Source organism: Megalobrama amblycephala, linkage group LG4 (genome assembly GCF_018812025.1).
Source record: "Megalobrama amblycephala isolate DHTTF-2021 linkage group LG4, ASM1881202v1, whole genome shotgun sequence".
Taxonomy (NCBI): Eukaryota; Metazoa; Chordata; class Actinopteri; order Cypriniformes; family Xenocyprididae; genus Megalobrama; species Megalobrama amblycephala.
This window is the reverse complement of record NC_063047.1, coordinates 24164135-24181456: the sequence shown is the minus strand read 5'-3', so window position 1 is coordinate 24181456 and position 17322 is coordinate 24164135. Positions and strand designations below refer to the sequence as shown.

The following is a 17322-nucleotide window of genomic DNA, read 5'->3' as shown; positions in this document are numbered from 1 at the left end:
GTGATACCAGAGATGAAGAATATAAATCGTAGATTGTTGTGGAAGTCAGGCATTTTGGTACATTACCCTCTGGCAGTTTGGAAGATGTGATCCATAATACAACCAAATGTCAGATGCTATTGCCTATTGGCCTCACTACACTGACAAGCATGGATGCTCCAAAAATGACTAAACAGGTCAAAATCGAGTTGCATGTGGAAAGTGTGGACTACACTGAAAGAGAAGAGTCTTGTTGACTTTCACTTGTGCTACAATCATTGATTTGAAATTCCAAGAAAGAAACAATGTTAATTTTTGTAATGCTTTTTGAAACACTTCCAGGCAGTAAAGTTGAATCTGAATTTGTGTCAAGTTTTTGACATTTTTACATGTGAGTTCCAAATGAAATGTACTAGCACAAGATTAAATGGAATGTTATGAAAAATTGTAAGTTTTTTTTTTTTTTTTAACACTAAGACTTTTTTAATACTTTTCAGATGATATTGAAAATGCATTTGAATGTATGTGAAGTTTCAGACAATTTGGCAAAAATGATTTACCCTAAACTGACAAAGTCAGTTATAAATGATGGCATCCTAAAAAAGGTCAAAGGTCAGATGTAGAAATCTAATTCTGGAAAATGATTTTAGTCTTAAATGTAAAATATAAAGTAATTTTTTTTTTCTAGCTGTGGTTTCACAATTAGTCCCATAGAGGGTTAGCATGTGTACACTGTGTTGATATTTCTAAATTCTTGATAAATGTTGGTACTATGTAACATATCACAACTAACGTAATAAGGAAAAAAGACTCAAATCAATGTGAAAAATTTTATATAACCATGCAGTATTATTAGCATATTATCCTAAGGATGTTTGAATGCTAGCTATGCATTTGCATTGTTTTCTTTCACTAAAAGTCTAATGAATTTTGATGCATTAGTAATGCTTTTATTGTGCTTTGTTAAAATAGAATTTAGATATTATCATAAAATCAATCTATAAGCAAATTTTTTAAGCTCTAAATAGTCAGCATCATTGTTAGCATTGATGCTGTTATTCTTTCTGTTTTCACACAAAAATGAAAATTCTGTCATCATTTAACCAGTTCCTATGAAAGCCAGCATTTGGCAAATGATTGGAATACTCAATATAGAATGGAGCTAAAGTTTTTTTTTTTTTGATAGTGCAAAATTGCTGATTTTGTATAGCATGATGTCAGTGAGGGTGCTTTACATCAAGGCTGATCTATGTGGGAAAAGATCGTGCTGTGCTTAAGTCTGTACTTGGCAAGGAAACACACAATATGTTCATGTGATTTTGGGCCCACTCGATCTTTGCTCTCCAAGGTGTGTGTGTGTGTGTGTGTGAGAGAGAAAGCAGAGGATCAGTGGTGTGGTATTACAGGATTTTCTAACACATTTCTAGTTCTCAGGTACATAGACAACAACAAATATTCCAACAAATAGCACTGCTCGCTTAGCAGAATTCTACCGGACAGTTATTCCTGTGTCGCTCTAACGGCCTACTTTGATTTACAAAAAAAATCTTCTTATGGTCCACACAACATTCATGATGGGAGCAGTAATAGGGTTTAAGCCGACTTACGAGGACCTTGTTCATGACCAATGAGGATTTTAATAATGTTTTTGCTGTTTTAATGAAGATTGACATCTTTACTTTTGCAAGGATTTCAGCTTTGCCATTTTGAGCTTTTTTTCCTGCAACCCTCAGAAGTCAAGGACTCACCCATGATCTGCTTAAAGTATCAGAACACTAATAGGTAAGGTATTATTGGGAAAAAATGTTTTTCCCAATTAACTTTATTCAGATTGCTAACAGCTAAACACACTAAAATATGCATTAATGTGCTGATTGCATTGATTTTATATTGGACAATCCCATTCGGGGATTTTTGGACATGTTCTTTCATTTTAGCTGAACAGATCTAATGTTTGAATGTTGCCAGATGCATAAACTAGCTGATGCTAAACAAGTCCAATATCTGTGCTTGAAAATACAAATTCAATTTGTATGCAAATAGAAATTATTTATTTTTAAGGCATTCAGTGCTGTGTCTGATAGTTCCAAAGCTACAAGAATAACCAGGGATAGCTGTACTTTCCCCATCAATGGATGTTTTTGGAAAGACCTGCTTTGGATAGAGTACTTGTCTTCTGCAAGTTGTTGCTGCAAATCATTTGAACTGATGCAAGGTATCTTTTGGCTTATCAAAAGGATCATATTTTACACAAAAGGGAATTGCCAAGGATCTTGCAGTAGCACATATGATATCTGTCGAGGCACTATAGAAATGCTGGCTAGAAGCTTTGCTTTTGAGCTGATATTGCCTCAAGCGGCGTGGGGGAAATTGCTGCCCTGTTGTTGTATGATCACATATGTGAAGATATTCCACTCCCTTGCTTGTGTGATATTGTTTCATTTTATAATATACAGTAACAAAGTCTACTACTGTTATTTAAGGTCTTCTCATACATTTTTGTGTTAATGTTCCTAAACTGTTTTGCACCAACAACACTTAGGAATTGGTTATTTATAATCAAAATCTCAGCTTTCAGTATAGTTCAATTCAATTCACATTTATTTGTATAGCACTTTTCACAATACATATCGTTTCAAATTCAGATTTACAGAAAATGCATGCCTACATTACAATTTAGAGTGACCTGTTATCAGGCTGTTATCAGTCCAAATTATGAATTTCAGAATTGTACATATAGGAATCATGCCATTAGCTAACAATGTATTAGTTTAAACAATGTATTAATTTAAAGCAGAAACAATGAGCTCAATGAAGTAAAGAATACATGTTGTTAACAAATGATTAGGATATATAGAAAAATTTAGCATTGGTGCATGTTGATTCAGTTTTATAGTATTCTGTCATAGCAAACTTGTTCTGTCATATTTCTAAAAACTGTCAATATTATAATACAGTGTATATATTATTAACTATAGTAAAAGTAACATTTTAGTATATTAAAGGTGCAGTGTGTAAATTTAAGCAGCATCTAGCGGTGAGGTTGCGAACTGCAACTAACAGCGCACACTCATCACACCCCTCCCTTTCAGAGAAACTAAGGTGGTCGTCTGGCCGACATGTCGTCGTCTGAGAGAGCAGAGTGTAGCTTGTGTGAAGCAATGAGGTTTCTTCTTACTTCTAACAAACGTTCTAAAGAACGGTCTCTGCTAATAAACTGGACGACTTACTACTACTCCTACTACTACGTAGTGACGATGCAAGCTGCCTCTAAAAACACAAACAATTTAGAATAAGAACAACATAGTGACAAAACACGCTCTGTAGTGTTTGTCCATATAGGGCTGCTGTAGAAACATGCCGGCGCATAATGGCGACTTGACATGGAGGGGGGACCTGCAGTGTATGTGATAGTATGGCTCATTCTAATAAAAACATAACGGTTCATTATGTAAGGTCTTTATGTACCACTGAAAACATAGTTATGTATATTATATTGCATTTCTGTCAATAGATCCTCCCAAATTTTACACATTGCACCTTTAAAACATGAGAAGCTTAGCGAAAAAGTGGATCATATCAATATTGCTTTGTCCTGTTGTGGGAAACTTCTTCAGTATATACATTTGTGCTTAATTTTTTCAAAATTTCTTGAACTGTGCCAGCAAGTTGCAGTGGCCACTGAGGCTAAATGCAAAAGCTATAGCACATAGAGTCAATTCATAATATTAAATTTCATGTTTCTGTGCCTGTAAGACTTCTATAGTAGGCTATGTAAATGTCCTCTTTGCATGTGAAATTTTACATGTACTCACAAGCTATACTGCACTTACATTGCCGTTATAACAACAACAGCCTCTTTGCAAAGTCTGAAGCACTGAGGTTTCTAACATTTCATTCTTTAGAAAGAAAGTTTCGGGCTAAGTTTTTGAATAGCGAACAGGTAGGCCTATTGTTGATGTGTAAATGTAGGCGGGCAGGTGTGCGCATCGGGCGCCAGAAGGTTGTGGAGCTACTGTCAATAAATGAATGTTTTACATGTTTTAAAACATTACAGAAGTGTGGTTATATTTATTTCAAGTTTTTAAGAAGTATACTAGCTAAACATGTTGTGAAGAGAATAACATGTTTGTGTATGTGCAAATGATCCACATTTCAGTGAGACGGATTTGTTTTTCACCTTGCTCACAAGATCCCCTCTTCCACATACATTGAAAGTTTGATCTGCTTCAGTATTCAATTGCTTCACTCTTCCTGACCACACATGCAAAGCGTAGCTCACAACTACACAAACACGGTCCTGTCTAATGTGCTGTTCAGCTGGAAGAGCCAATGTGAGATGAATGCTGTTATCATGTGCTGAATTTTTCAAAGACTAGCTGTTTCTAACGTGACTACCGTGCACCTGTCTGTTGTTTATAGTCATTAGCATCTGGATTTTGCGTGTGCTGCTTTGGTCGAAAAATGTCATTATGGTTTAAACTGTTGTGTAATATTCTTTTGTAACGTGTATGCGTGTGTATTGTTGTGAAGTGTGTGTGTGTGGACCTGTATGTGATTACTGCACCTGTAATTTGAACTCTTATGTTGACAATGAGGTGCTCAACCGCACATTTCATTTGGTGCTATAATACCCACAAGCCTCGAAACAAAAGAGTTTAGGTTACAAACACACACAAAAGCCTGAGCACACACACACCTGAACACAAACCATTCAGCACATAAACACCCCTGCATGCTCAGCTTGATTTTATGTAAATTTGTAATTGTAAATGGTTTGATTTTCTTCTGTTTGCCAGTTTCCAAACAAATAATCTTACAAAAATTGCAGTTCTTTTATAATTTTACATGTTTTAAGTGCTTTTTTTGTTGTTCATTCAAAGTCCTTTATAACTAGATTAATTGAATAATTAATTGTACTATGCTGTCCTTACACTTCAATTCTTAAAACATATCAAATAAAACAAACATCCCAATTTTCTTTCAATATAGGTTTCCAAATCTATTCATTACCTCTTCCCAGTCATTCCATTACTACCTGTGATGTCACCAGGGAAGGACTTACATACCAGATACACGCTGATACGTGATACACAGACTTTTGTGTTGGAGTCTGTTTACTGCATGCCTCAGCTAATAACATGCTGTTCTGCTAGTAATAATTATAAAGAGTAATAAGTCTGAAATTAAATCTCTAATCACTTTCTTTTGCATATATCAGGGTTTTTATATTCCTTAAAGTCCCCGTGTAGTCAGTAATTGTATCCCTTAAAACTCATCTTTGATCTAAAATTACATATTTAAATGTTTTTTCCTATGAATTTTTTTTTGTCAAGCTTTAAAATAGCTTGAATGTAACTCTACACCCTTGCTTCATTTAGTATGTACGGATCAATGAATATGCAAATTAGCCCCTCCTCCACTCACTCACACCAGCTCAGAGATCCACTCGATCAGCTTTACTCAAGTTACTGTAGTAAACGCTGCACAATGGTATCACTCTTTACAACATCAGATACATAACGGTGTTAATATGATTAGCCTTGTGCTTGACTACGTTATCAAACAGCTAATAATGTTTTGCTATTACACAAACCATGTAATATTACAAAAATCAGTATCATTGGAAATGCTTTGAAGAACTTGGAACGTCAATGGAGAAAGTTCATCATAACATCGTAATATACATCATATACATAATTCACCCGCTTTATTGCTAAAAGTACCCGATTTTTCATATCAACAGTAAAATATTTCAAGATAACCTGGCTTCTCTTGAGACTCCCCTGCTTCACAGCATAGTTAATGATATGCTAAAGACTGCCCACACCCTGACGTGATTGGTTACAAGGTAGTTTGTGACATAAGAAAGATCGGAGATTTCAAACCACATTTCTGAGAATGTCTTTTGTTTAATGGAGTTTTAAAGAGAAAATATTCAGTAATGGTGTTGACTTATGAATTTTCACATGGTTTGTCTTAAAGCATATTAAAAACACCACATAGACATATAAACAACATTAAAAACTTGATTTTCACCACAGGGGGTCTTTCACCCCCTTTCTCTCGGTCTCGCTAACTCTCTAGCATTTAAACATTTACATGCTCTGCAGGTGTATAATGAACAGAACAGGCATGTAGATGTGTCTGACTGTATGACATCATCAGACATTGAGGGTGAGTCAAGAGAGAGAGAGATTAAATGAGAAGAAAAGGTTATTGTGTGAACAATGACCTCATTGCGCCCCTCACTTCTGTGCTAGACAGGAGGATTATGGATAGACCCAGGGCAGTGGAAAGAAAAATGAAGGTTATGAGATCATAAGGGCAAAAAACACTGTCTAGAAACACATAAACAGCGCAGGAGGAATGCTTTTCATTAGCGGTTGTTGTTCTCAGTCCATTTTGTGAATGCAAAGTGTGCAGCGTCCTTGGAGACAGATGTCAAAACATGCACACATTCACATCTCACATGCATGCAAACACATATGGCTAATGATCTGCCTTTTGAAATAAAGCCCAGTGGAAAAAATACCATCATTTGCATGGACTCACTTCATAATGTGTTTGCATACAGAGCTGGTGACAACAGTTATTCCTTTACCTGTGATGAAGCAGCTGTAAGTCACAGTCACCAATTGTGACATTATTGAAAATCATGCAAGCCTGAATCTAATGTAAATGAGTGTCATAATGAGAAGCTGTCTGGCTCTACAGCATGATGGTCTCGGGTAGCGTTACATGCTGTTCAGCACACCATAGGCAGTGCCTGTGTAAATGCCTCAAAATGATGTTGACAGCAAAACTAACAGACATGGAAATTTTGCTAATAAAAAGATGCTCAGCATTTCAGTGAATGCACTCGATTAATAATAATCTTTCACCCTTTAAATCACTTTGCCACAAAGGCAATTAAATATTCCAATTAAAATATTTCACCAAGTGTTTTTGTATGAGAGAGAGAGAGAGAGAGAGAGAGAGAGAGAGAGAGAGAGAGAGACGAGAAACCAGCCTTGTCTATCTCTGCACATTAATTGGTTAACTCCAGAATCCCTTAAAAATGTAATTTGTGAAAAAAGAAGTATTTTTTGTTATAGAAAAATAAAATCTATATTTTACTTAACAATAATATATAATCTTTTATGGTAAATTATTGTTAAAATTATGTTTTTAATATATAGAAATTATGCATGAGTCGCCTTAGTATGAGAATTACATCACATTTATTTGGATTTTATTTAAAAGTTTTTTAGCAATGTTGTTTGAATTGGAGTGCTATGTTGATTTTATGTTATTTGGTTTATAGCATTAATTTAGTGTCGTGTGTGTTACCCTTATTATGTGTTGTTGCAATTGCTGCTTATTCACAGGCTGCTTCAATATTTTCTCGTCTTTTATGATTTTGCAACGGGTCTACTGCTTTAGCAACGTAAAGAGAATATGCAGTTAACAAGCTCCCCACCTGACTTTCTCTGTCACGAGCACGGCGCGCGACCGTGAGGGGACTCCAGTCCATGAGAATCTGTTTCTTGAATGTTCAGTTACGTGCGAGGTGTGTCCATGTGAATCTAACCACTGCGTCCATCAAGGTGCATTAAGAAAGCGACCGGCAGAAACGCGCTACTTCCAATAGCCTAGGCTACTAAAAAGGCAACGCAATGAAGGGATACAGCAGCACGGGCAGCTGTAGGGAGAATCATGGTTACTAATCTGTCTCTTTGAAAGAGTAGACTAAGAAAAAAGGCGAGGGACAGAAGAACTTGGACTGCGGGAGAGAATAACATCGCATGGGGCCATGAGCGCTGCAGACCCTGCAGCGAACAAACTGTTGAGTTTCAACCAACGGTAAAGCATTCAGTTACTGTATTTCATGTTTATAGGTACTGATATTTAAAATAAGATATCTGAAAGCAGATGTTAGTTTGTGGAGGTTATTCTGACACAGTCATTGCAGCAGTATCAGGGGTTATATACTCAACACATCTCATTTCAACGTGCAACAAGCGGCACCCTCCCAGGAGTGATCAATCAGCATATTGGATGCGGATATTGGAAACATGCAATTCCAACAGGAATCATTCATTTTTCTTTTTACGAACTGGTATTTGAAGCTTATATTTTATTTATGTTAAATGTATGTGTGTGTGTGTGTGTGTGTGTGTGTGTGTGTGTGTGTGTGTCTTAATAATGTCGCGGTCTAGTAAACTTAAAGGGACACTTCACCTAAAAACGAAAATTCTGTCATCTTTTACTCACCCTCATATTGTCCCAAACCCCGTATGACTTTTTTCCTGTCAGATGCAAAGGAGAATGACAGTCTCAGTCACTATTCACTTTCATTGTATGGAAATATGCAGTGAAAGTCAGCGGTGACTGAGCTCATTTTGTCTAGCATCTCATTCTGTGTTTAGAAGTCATATACAGATTTGAAACAAAAAGAGAGTGAGTGAATTACAGAATTTTCATTTTTGTGTGAACTGTCCCTTTAAGAAGCAGCTGCGCTCTTATTTCTCTTCAGCACCGCAGTAATATTTGTACATACTAGTCCACAAGTCTTTGCATCGCAAGTGTTAAGATTAAATTCAGCTGGGAAGGAGGAAAACTCTGTTTTGTCTTATCCTATAGGATTCAGTGGTGATGAAACACAATGTTTTAGACTTTCCCACTGTGTAGTGGGATATACTAGTGCGGAAAAACAGTAAATTATTCATGCGAATGCCTCGGTAGAATGGACATCCATGCGCCACAGTGACTGGTGTCACTGTAAACGTGATGTTTCCTCTGATTAAAATATGAAAGAAAACAGGAACTACCTAAAAACTGATTTGCTGTTCATTTTAAGGCGTTATATAGTGTATTTCTTGTCATGGTATTGTGTTGTGACAGTGAGGCATGCGCAATCATAGCAGGCGGTTTTCCTGAACACCGCAGCGAATCTGCGGTAATTTGAGGTGAGTGTGATGTCACTCTGCAATTATTTACATGACAACATAATGTAACCTCCAGTGAGTAGGCCTACAGGACAAAAAAGCACAAATCCACCTGTTGACATGTCCCAAATAGGCAGCAGGAGTGTATCACACATCTGTTACAGCAACAGTATTTTTTTTTTACAAAACAAACCCACACACTTAGCATAGAATGTCAGATCATGTGTTACCTCAACAATGCAACACATAGGCTACTAAGAACTCTCCATATAGGCTAATTAATGTAATATAGACTCATATTTCAGCTAGCCTGCTACTGAATTATCACCACAAATGCCATAAAAATGCTTCAAGTTGTATATCTGCAATGTGTTCATCTTTCAATTAAAATAAGAGATTTTCTCTTACATTCTTTAGCACTGATATCTTTGTATGTGTTTATCTCTATTATGCACTTTTATCACATATTCTCAAAAGGCAAGTTCCCTGAACTCTCGCTGCAGTTAGTGCTGGCTTAATTATATTAATCTGTTTTAACAATGCCATTGCTTTTTTCTGCAACAGTGTTGGCACATAATAAGAAAGTTGGAGCTCGAGGCAATTTTGTTCTTAATGATTGCAATGTCAGATGTTCGTTGTCAGACTGTCTGTGGCAGCTTCACTTGTAACCTTTTCTTTGGTCATGTGGCAAGACATCAGAGATGCGCGGTCTGAAAATGTCTGAGTCTTTGAGCTCTGCATCATTGGAAACATGATATCATTGCCAGATCATTATGACTAAATTATTATTGAAGATGCATAACAGGAGTGATTACTGTGAACAAACTTGACCGTATTTGGTTTCTCAGTATCACCAGAGGGTAATGGCCACGCTAATTATGTCATGCTGTTGCTGTCATCATAATCGCAAACACAATCCTGTGCCGGCGCACTTTTGTCATCATTATTGGATTTCTTTTCGTAAAAATAATCTCATTTTTGTGACTTCTTTCTTCTGAATTTAGTAAAGCATCTTTCTTTCAGCCCCGTGCCACAATAAATCATCTAATGATGAGCCACTCCTTTCTTTTACTTGTTCTCCAAAATCACATTGGTCTTTAAATGCTCTTAGTCAAATAAGATATGCCTAACTGACTGTAATTCAACAGTGGGTCATTCTGACAGGATTATGAGGCCATTTCTGAAGTCGACCTTTTACCTCATTTCATTTTTTCCCCCTCTTTCAATTAACCATCTCCCTTCCCCCATCTGACTGCATAGGTGCATAGGAAATGAGGCATCTATGTTTAAACTTCTTCTCAAGCTAGCCTATATAATCAAAGAATGCATGTGCATTTGCAATTTCAACATATTATATATAACCATGACTACACAGGATCTGCAGAATTCAGTATTTCATTTATTTTTTTAATTTAAAGGATTAATTCACTTTCAAATGAAAATTAGCCCAAGCTTTACTCACCCTCAAGCCATCCTAGGTGTATATGACTTTCTTCTTTCTGATGAACACAATCAGAGATATTTTAATAAATATCCTGACGCATCCAAGCTTTATAATGGCAGTGAACAGGGTCACAAGTATAAGCTGAGGAAAGTGCTTCCATCCACATCCATCCATCATAAACGTACTCCACGTGGCTCCGGGAAGTTAATAAAGGCCTTCTGAAGTGAAGTGATGCGTTTGTGTAAGAAAAATATCCATATTTAACAAATTATGTAGTAAAATATCTAACTTCTGCCAGACTGCCTTCTAGGGCTGGACGATTAAAATCAAAACCTCGATTAATTGAACATAACACTTAACACTATGATCTGACATAACACTTTTTCCACAAGTTGAATAGGGAAGGCGTAGGATGTAGCGTAAGCTTTGTGAACTGCACGAGTTTTACGCTTTCTTCGTAACTTGAATACAGAAGGCACGGTCTGGCGGAAGTTAGATATTTTACTTCATAACTTGTTAAATATGGATATTTTTCTTACACAAATGCATCAATTCGCTTTAGAAGGCCTTTATTAACCTCCCGGAGCTGTGTGGAGTACGTTTATGATGGATGGATGTGGATGGAGGCACTTTCTTCAGCTCACCCTCGTGACCCCTGTTCACTGCCATTATAAAGCTCGGATGCGTCAGAATGTTTAATAAAATATCTCAGATTGTGTTCATCAGAAAGAAGAAAGTCATATTCACCTCGGATGGCTTGAGGGTGAGTAAAGCTTGGGCTTATTTTCATTTGAAAGTGAACTAATGCTTCAATAAATATTTTGGCTAATTTCATAATACAAATAAGAGTGCCGTTAAACACATTTTACCCTTTCAAGGAAAGTCTATTCACTCGGCGACCATATTTGCAACGCCTCCTAGACCAAGGTTACATCCAAGACCAAGTCTTTTTGATTTGATTGGGGGAATCCTGAAATCTCAAAATCTGACGTGAACTGACCCATAAATGTTGTTTCTTATGCTCAAATAGCATTAAAAAGCATATTTTAAAGGCTATGCGAGCTAATGAGCATGTGCAGTCCTAAGCGTGAATCTCAGGTTTCGATTGGAACCGGAGCTTCTAACAGCAGCTGCAGTGATGTAATTACTTTACTTTAGAAGACAGGACATATTCCGCAATATTGGCACGTTGCAGTGTCTACCATTCATAACTAATAGGAGTGCACCGTCTTTGTTTATCTATAGTATTTGATTTTACTATATTTAAAGGTGCCGTAGAACGTCTTTTTAAAAGATGTAATATAAGTCTAAGGTGTCCCCTGAATGTGTCTGTGAAGTTTCAGCTCAAAATACCCCATAGATTTTTTTAAATTAATTTTTTGGGACGTCATTAAATATGAGCCGATTTCGGCTGCGGCCCCTTTAAATGCTCACGCTCCCCGCCCACGGAGCTCGTGCTTGCCTTAAACAGTGCATAAACAAAGTTTACACAGCTAATATAACCCTCAAAATGGATCTTTACAAAGTGTTTGTCATGCAACATGTCTTATCGCGTAAGTATGGTATTTATTTGGATGTTTACATTTGATTCTGAATGAGTTTGAGGCTATGCTCCGTGGCTAAAGCTAACATTACACACTGTTGGAGAGATTTATAAAGAATGAAGATGTGTTTATGCATTATACAGACTGCAAGTGTTTAAAAATGAAAATAGCGACGGCTCTTGTCTCCGTGAATACAGTAAGAAACAATGGTAACTTTAACCACATTTAACAGTACATTAGCAACATGCTAACGAACCATTTAGAAAGACAATTTATAAATATCACTAAAAATATCATGTTATCATGGATCATGTCAGTTATTATCGCTCCATCTGCCATTGTTCACTATTGTTCTTGCTTGCTTACCTAGTCTGATGATTCAGCTGTTCACATCCAGACGTTAATACTGGCTGCCCTTGTGTAATGCCTCAATCATGGGCTGGCATGTGCAAATATTGGGGGCGTACACCCCGACTGTTACGTAACAGTCGGTGTTATGTTGAGATTCGCCTGTTCTTCAGAGGTCTTTTAAACAAATGAGATTTATATAAGAAGGAGGAAACAATGGAGTTTGAGACTCACTGTATGTCATTTCCATGTACTGAACTCTTATTATTCATCTATGCCGAGGTAAATTCAATTTTCAATTCGATGGCACCTTTAAATCCATAAAAATCAGCTCAAAAATGCAAACAATGTCTGAAGATTCCACCTGGTTATAACATATATATCGTATGCATGCATGTGCAGTATCTCTTCTGTTGTCCATAAAGACATTCTAAGCTGCATTCTGCACTAATGGAAACATAATGATAGCCCTCACATAGAGGAAATGTGTTTGCTCACATCCACTATTTGCATTGCACTTGAAGTGAAATGGCTATAATAAATGTAAGCGTTCATGTGGCTCAGCATATAAATTGTTAAACCTCAATCAGAGGAGATGTTGTCCTCGATAAAGCAAATATTATGAAAAAGAAAATAGTTTTGAGGAGTACTTCATATCACTTAGCCAGAGTCACAAGTAATTTGCTAAAACAACAGCATTATTAAAGTTGAGGTTTGTATTTAAAAAAAAATACTTTTTCATATCCCAGTTTAATATACAGAGACATCTATAAATAAGACATCTGTAGGTTGATGCCTCTGAAAAGTAAACACTGTTGCTCTTATGATGGATTTTTTGTTTCAGCATCTTAACCTGACATTGGCTCAACCAATGGTATCAGGGCTTAAGGTTTAGGTACCAAATCAGGAGAGTAGTTCAGATTTGTACCTGCCCTGGTGTGTGTGTGTGTGTGTGTGTGCGTGTGTGTGCGTGTGCGTGCGTTTTTGTGATTTATGAGGACACAAATTTGTATAATGACATGAGTATTACACTGGTATTACGACGTAAATATTTAATGAGTCCTCATATTTAAAATAACTTTAAAAACATACTAAACAATGTTTTAATAAAAATGTAAAAATGCAGACAGTTTTCTGTGATGGGTAGGTTTAGGAGTAGGGGTAGTGTAGGGGGATAGAATGTACAGTTTGTATAGTATAAAAACCTATGGAATGTCCTCACTTTGATAGCAAAACAAACCTGTGTGTGTGTGTGTATGTGTGTATTTCATATAATTGTTTAAGCTAGTTAATATTTGCAGTGATAGCTGGAAATTATACAACTGTAATATAACTCCATAAAAGCAATGCACACGCTTTTGTTGGAAACAATGGCTTATAAACATTTTTATTGCTGTCAAAAGGCACCTGCATTGATTTGACAGGGCAAGTGATGCGTAGTTCTGTGCTAGTGGTCTATCCTTTTTTGTTGGGGGAAATTTGGAAAACCTGTTTGAAAACAGTACTATTTTTGCTATTTTATTTCATCATAATAGTGGCACAGAAATGACACACCTTTAGTGCTTCTTTGGTCTTCCTGTGAATTGGTTGGAATTGAGGTTTTGGGAACATGTGTGATGTCTAGTTGTCAGCTGAGTCACTGAGCATGTAGTTCTCGCTCTAATAATCTGAAACAATTTCACTCAAAAAGTCAAAAAACCTGCAACATCACAGGGTTGTGAGGTGGAGAGGCCAGGGCTTCTACTTTTTGGAATGCAGGTTTCTGGTATTGAAACTAAAATGCTGTTTCTGTATGTTCACATATGATGAGTCAAATAGCAAAGCATTTCTCTGTAAGGAATCCCATTTACAATAAGACTGTCTTAAAAGTGTAAAACATACAAATAATTCTTTACAAGAGAATGAAAAGATCGTATTGTGTGTTATTAAAAATCATGAAATCAGTTTGAATTGTTATACGCTTTGTTTTGCAGCTCAGCATCAGAGGATCTTGGGTGCAGGAGAGGAGAGTTCAGCCGAAAACACTATGGATCAGTTGAACTGGTGAGGACTGTCATGTTTTAGCTCTTCTGTACATATTTACATATTCCACCTCCTCCTTCTTCTTTTTCTTCTTCCTTCTAATCTATTTTCTTGGCCTGTGCATTGCTGTGAATGTAGAAGCTACATGTATCTGTGGTTCAGTCTGTTATGTCAAATGTGATTCGTACATCTTTGTAATTAAATTGAGATGACGTTCACTCAAATATCATCTCACCATACCATGAGCATTGCAATAGGTGAAATAGTCAGCATCATTTATGAGTGTTTTGACTGGTCAAACACATGTGCTGTATTGAGTCGGTGTGGGTGTGTTACTTTTCAGCAGTGTCTGTCTCTCCTAGATAGTTGTTGCACGGAAGTGGCTTAATACCACACTAGATACTACTTCCTATGTGAAACGTGCAAGAGGTTTGTGGGTGGAATGAAATGGGTGACCTTGTGTCAGATAGAGTCATGTCACAAAACCACATGCATTATCATGCACGACAGATGGAGAATATAAATGTGTGTGAAAAAAGGAGAGAGAAGGGCATTTGTTGCCGCATGTGCCATTGTTCTTAAGTATCTAAAGCTACAGTTGTGTCAAAAAGTCTTAGACCACTAATGTAAATTTTTTTTAAGTTTTGTAAAACATACATGAATCTTAGAATATATTAGCATTTGGATTTTTTTGTTTTTGCTGTTTCCCAGATTTTTGAACAGAACTAGCTTTTATGATTGAGTGACCATGATGTTTTGACATTAATATTGGTAAGAATTTTTTGGGTTGTGTAGAAAATGTAGCATAATTGCATAAGAGTACCTACATTGATTGCGCTCTGTAATACTTGATTGGTTTGGTCAGTCGCTTATTCTGATATTTCTGAATAATGACCGTTGTCCAGGGCAAACTGACCAATACTGTGAATGTGTTCTGTTTCTTCACAGTTTCTACAAGGCAGTAAAATATTACATCTCCAATTGTCATCTCAAATCAATATTTCATGTCCGTGTATTTTTTTAAGAATTTACATAATTATTCAGAAAGTCATTACCACAAAAATAAACATGGAAAGGTCGATCCTGGACACTCCATGCGCTCTTTCTTTTCACAAAATAAAATGATTTAAACTCAAATCAATACTTCATGTCTGTTTATTTATTTAGTAAGTAACCGTGTAATATGTTTCACACCGCGTCCCTCTTCTCTCTGTTGTGGTTTATTTTGCGTAATGACCATCTGATTGCACATTACCCCTTTCTTATATCCGTTGTAAATTTAAAGCAAGAAATATCCAGTTTATTTAAAAAAAAAAAAAAAAGTAATGCCACATTTACATTTGTTATGTTGTCATTTGAATGTTTTGTTTTTATTCCATTTCTTACTGTTTGTTTTGCTTTGCCGCATTTCTCTTATTAAATTAGGATGAGTTACTAAGAAACGTGCTTGTACTGTTTCTCTCTTTTTCTCGAATGATTGCTGTGCTTAATTACATTCATTATTCCAGAATGTGTGTAAGTCTCTTATTTTGGTTGGAATCATTGGTTGTTTTGTGTATTTATCTGTCTGACAGCGTATTTCTGTTATATCAATTATTATATTATACTGCTAATTGATTCTATTACAGTTTTTATGCCAGTGTTTGCATCATTTTACATTTGCACTTGCATGTGTGTGTTTTGCATTTAATAGTGTTAATCATCATGAGGAAAAAATATACATATTGTCCACCTTCGTCACATTATTACACAATTATACTGTGCAAACATACACAAGGAAGATAGCCTTACAGATTACACACAGACTATATGAATTATAATCAGAGCATGATTATAGGGACATTTTGTGACTATACTTCTTCATAGGCTGCAACCTGAGAACCAAAGTGTGTATGCTCTTGATGCTTTAGATGCAGTTTCTATATGCATGGCTGGCTAGCTGTATGTTTCAGTTGGTTTATGTAAGTGCATTAGCTCTAGGGATCCTCTTATAGGTGATTTTATGACCTCTAAGTGCAAAGTGTGTATGTAAGGGTTGAAGTATGTAATGTGTGTATGTCTATGTAAGGGTTTTAAGTTAAAAGCTTCCCAAGTGCTCCATCCTCTCATTACTGAATGTTAGCCTAATGTAAACATGACTGTTGTTTAGATGCTATTACATGCCGATCAACCATTTCTAGAAGTGGCTAGACATCATCTAGAAACTCTGCAACCTATAATCATAGCAAACCCAAACAAGACATTGGACCTGATCATTGATCAACAGCCAATGCAATATTTTTGGAAACCAGAATATGTGCTGCATTCGATGACTTCTCCATTGTTAATAAAGTATGTAACATATGCATGTGTGTAGTATGAATACAATCTGTACGAAATGCATCAGCAGTGTTGACTTTGGACATACTGCTCATTTGACGTACTGTTTTTTGCATACTTTATAGTATGGAAGTAGATATATTTGCATGCAGGGACTGTGATGTCAAAGGTTGACTACTTAATTAACATATTCAATGAGATACCAAGAAAATATGATTCCATCCAAGGCTGTAACCATATCTTGAACACTGGAGAGGGAGACAAATGTCACAAAATGTAATGGTAATTTTTATTTATATTTTTTTATTATTATTATTTTAAAGTGCTCACATTCACTCTTAATCATGGCTGTTAATTTTTCTTGTCTTTAACATTCAGTTACTAATTACATTAAAATAATTACGTAAATGGTACTGTATAGCCTATTTTCAATTCAAAACAGTGAGATTTGACAAAACAAAAGTTAGTATAGTATAGAATAGGTTGCATCACTGTATATTACTGTCATTTATATTGTAAAACAGTTAAATATTAAAGGGTAAGTTCACCCAAAAATGAAATTTCTGTCATACTCACCCTCATGTTGTTCCACACCTGTAAGAACTTTGTTCATCTTCGGAACACAAATTAAGATATTTTTGATGAAATCCGAGGGTATCTGATCCACACATAGATCTTTTGATGTCCAGAAAGGTAGTTGTTTAGCTACTTCTTACATTACACTCTTTTACTGTTA

At 36.1% G+C, this 17322-nt stretch overlaps 1 protein-coding gene across 6 annotated transcripts in view; it reads left to right on the top strand.

The window, feature by feature from the left end:
* Positions 1–17322, top strand: part of garnl3 (GTPase activating Rap/RanGAP domain like 3) — a 79826-nt gene that overhangs the window by 8597 nt on the left and 53907 nt on the right. For 4 of the 6 annotated variants that reach the window (XM_048188483.1, XM_048188478.1, XM_048188480.1 and 1 more), the window contains exon 2: positions 14219–14288. In XM_048188483.1, the coding sequence (XP_048044440.1) occupies positions 14219–14288 (70 nt within the window). Of the gene's footprint in view, positions 1–1192; positions 1762–7408; positions 7825–14218; positions 14289–17322 lie in introns of those variants that run through there. The other 2 variants (XM_048188481.1, XM_048188479.1) reach the window with 2 other exon arrangements.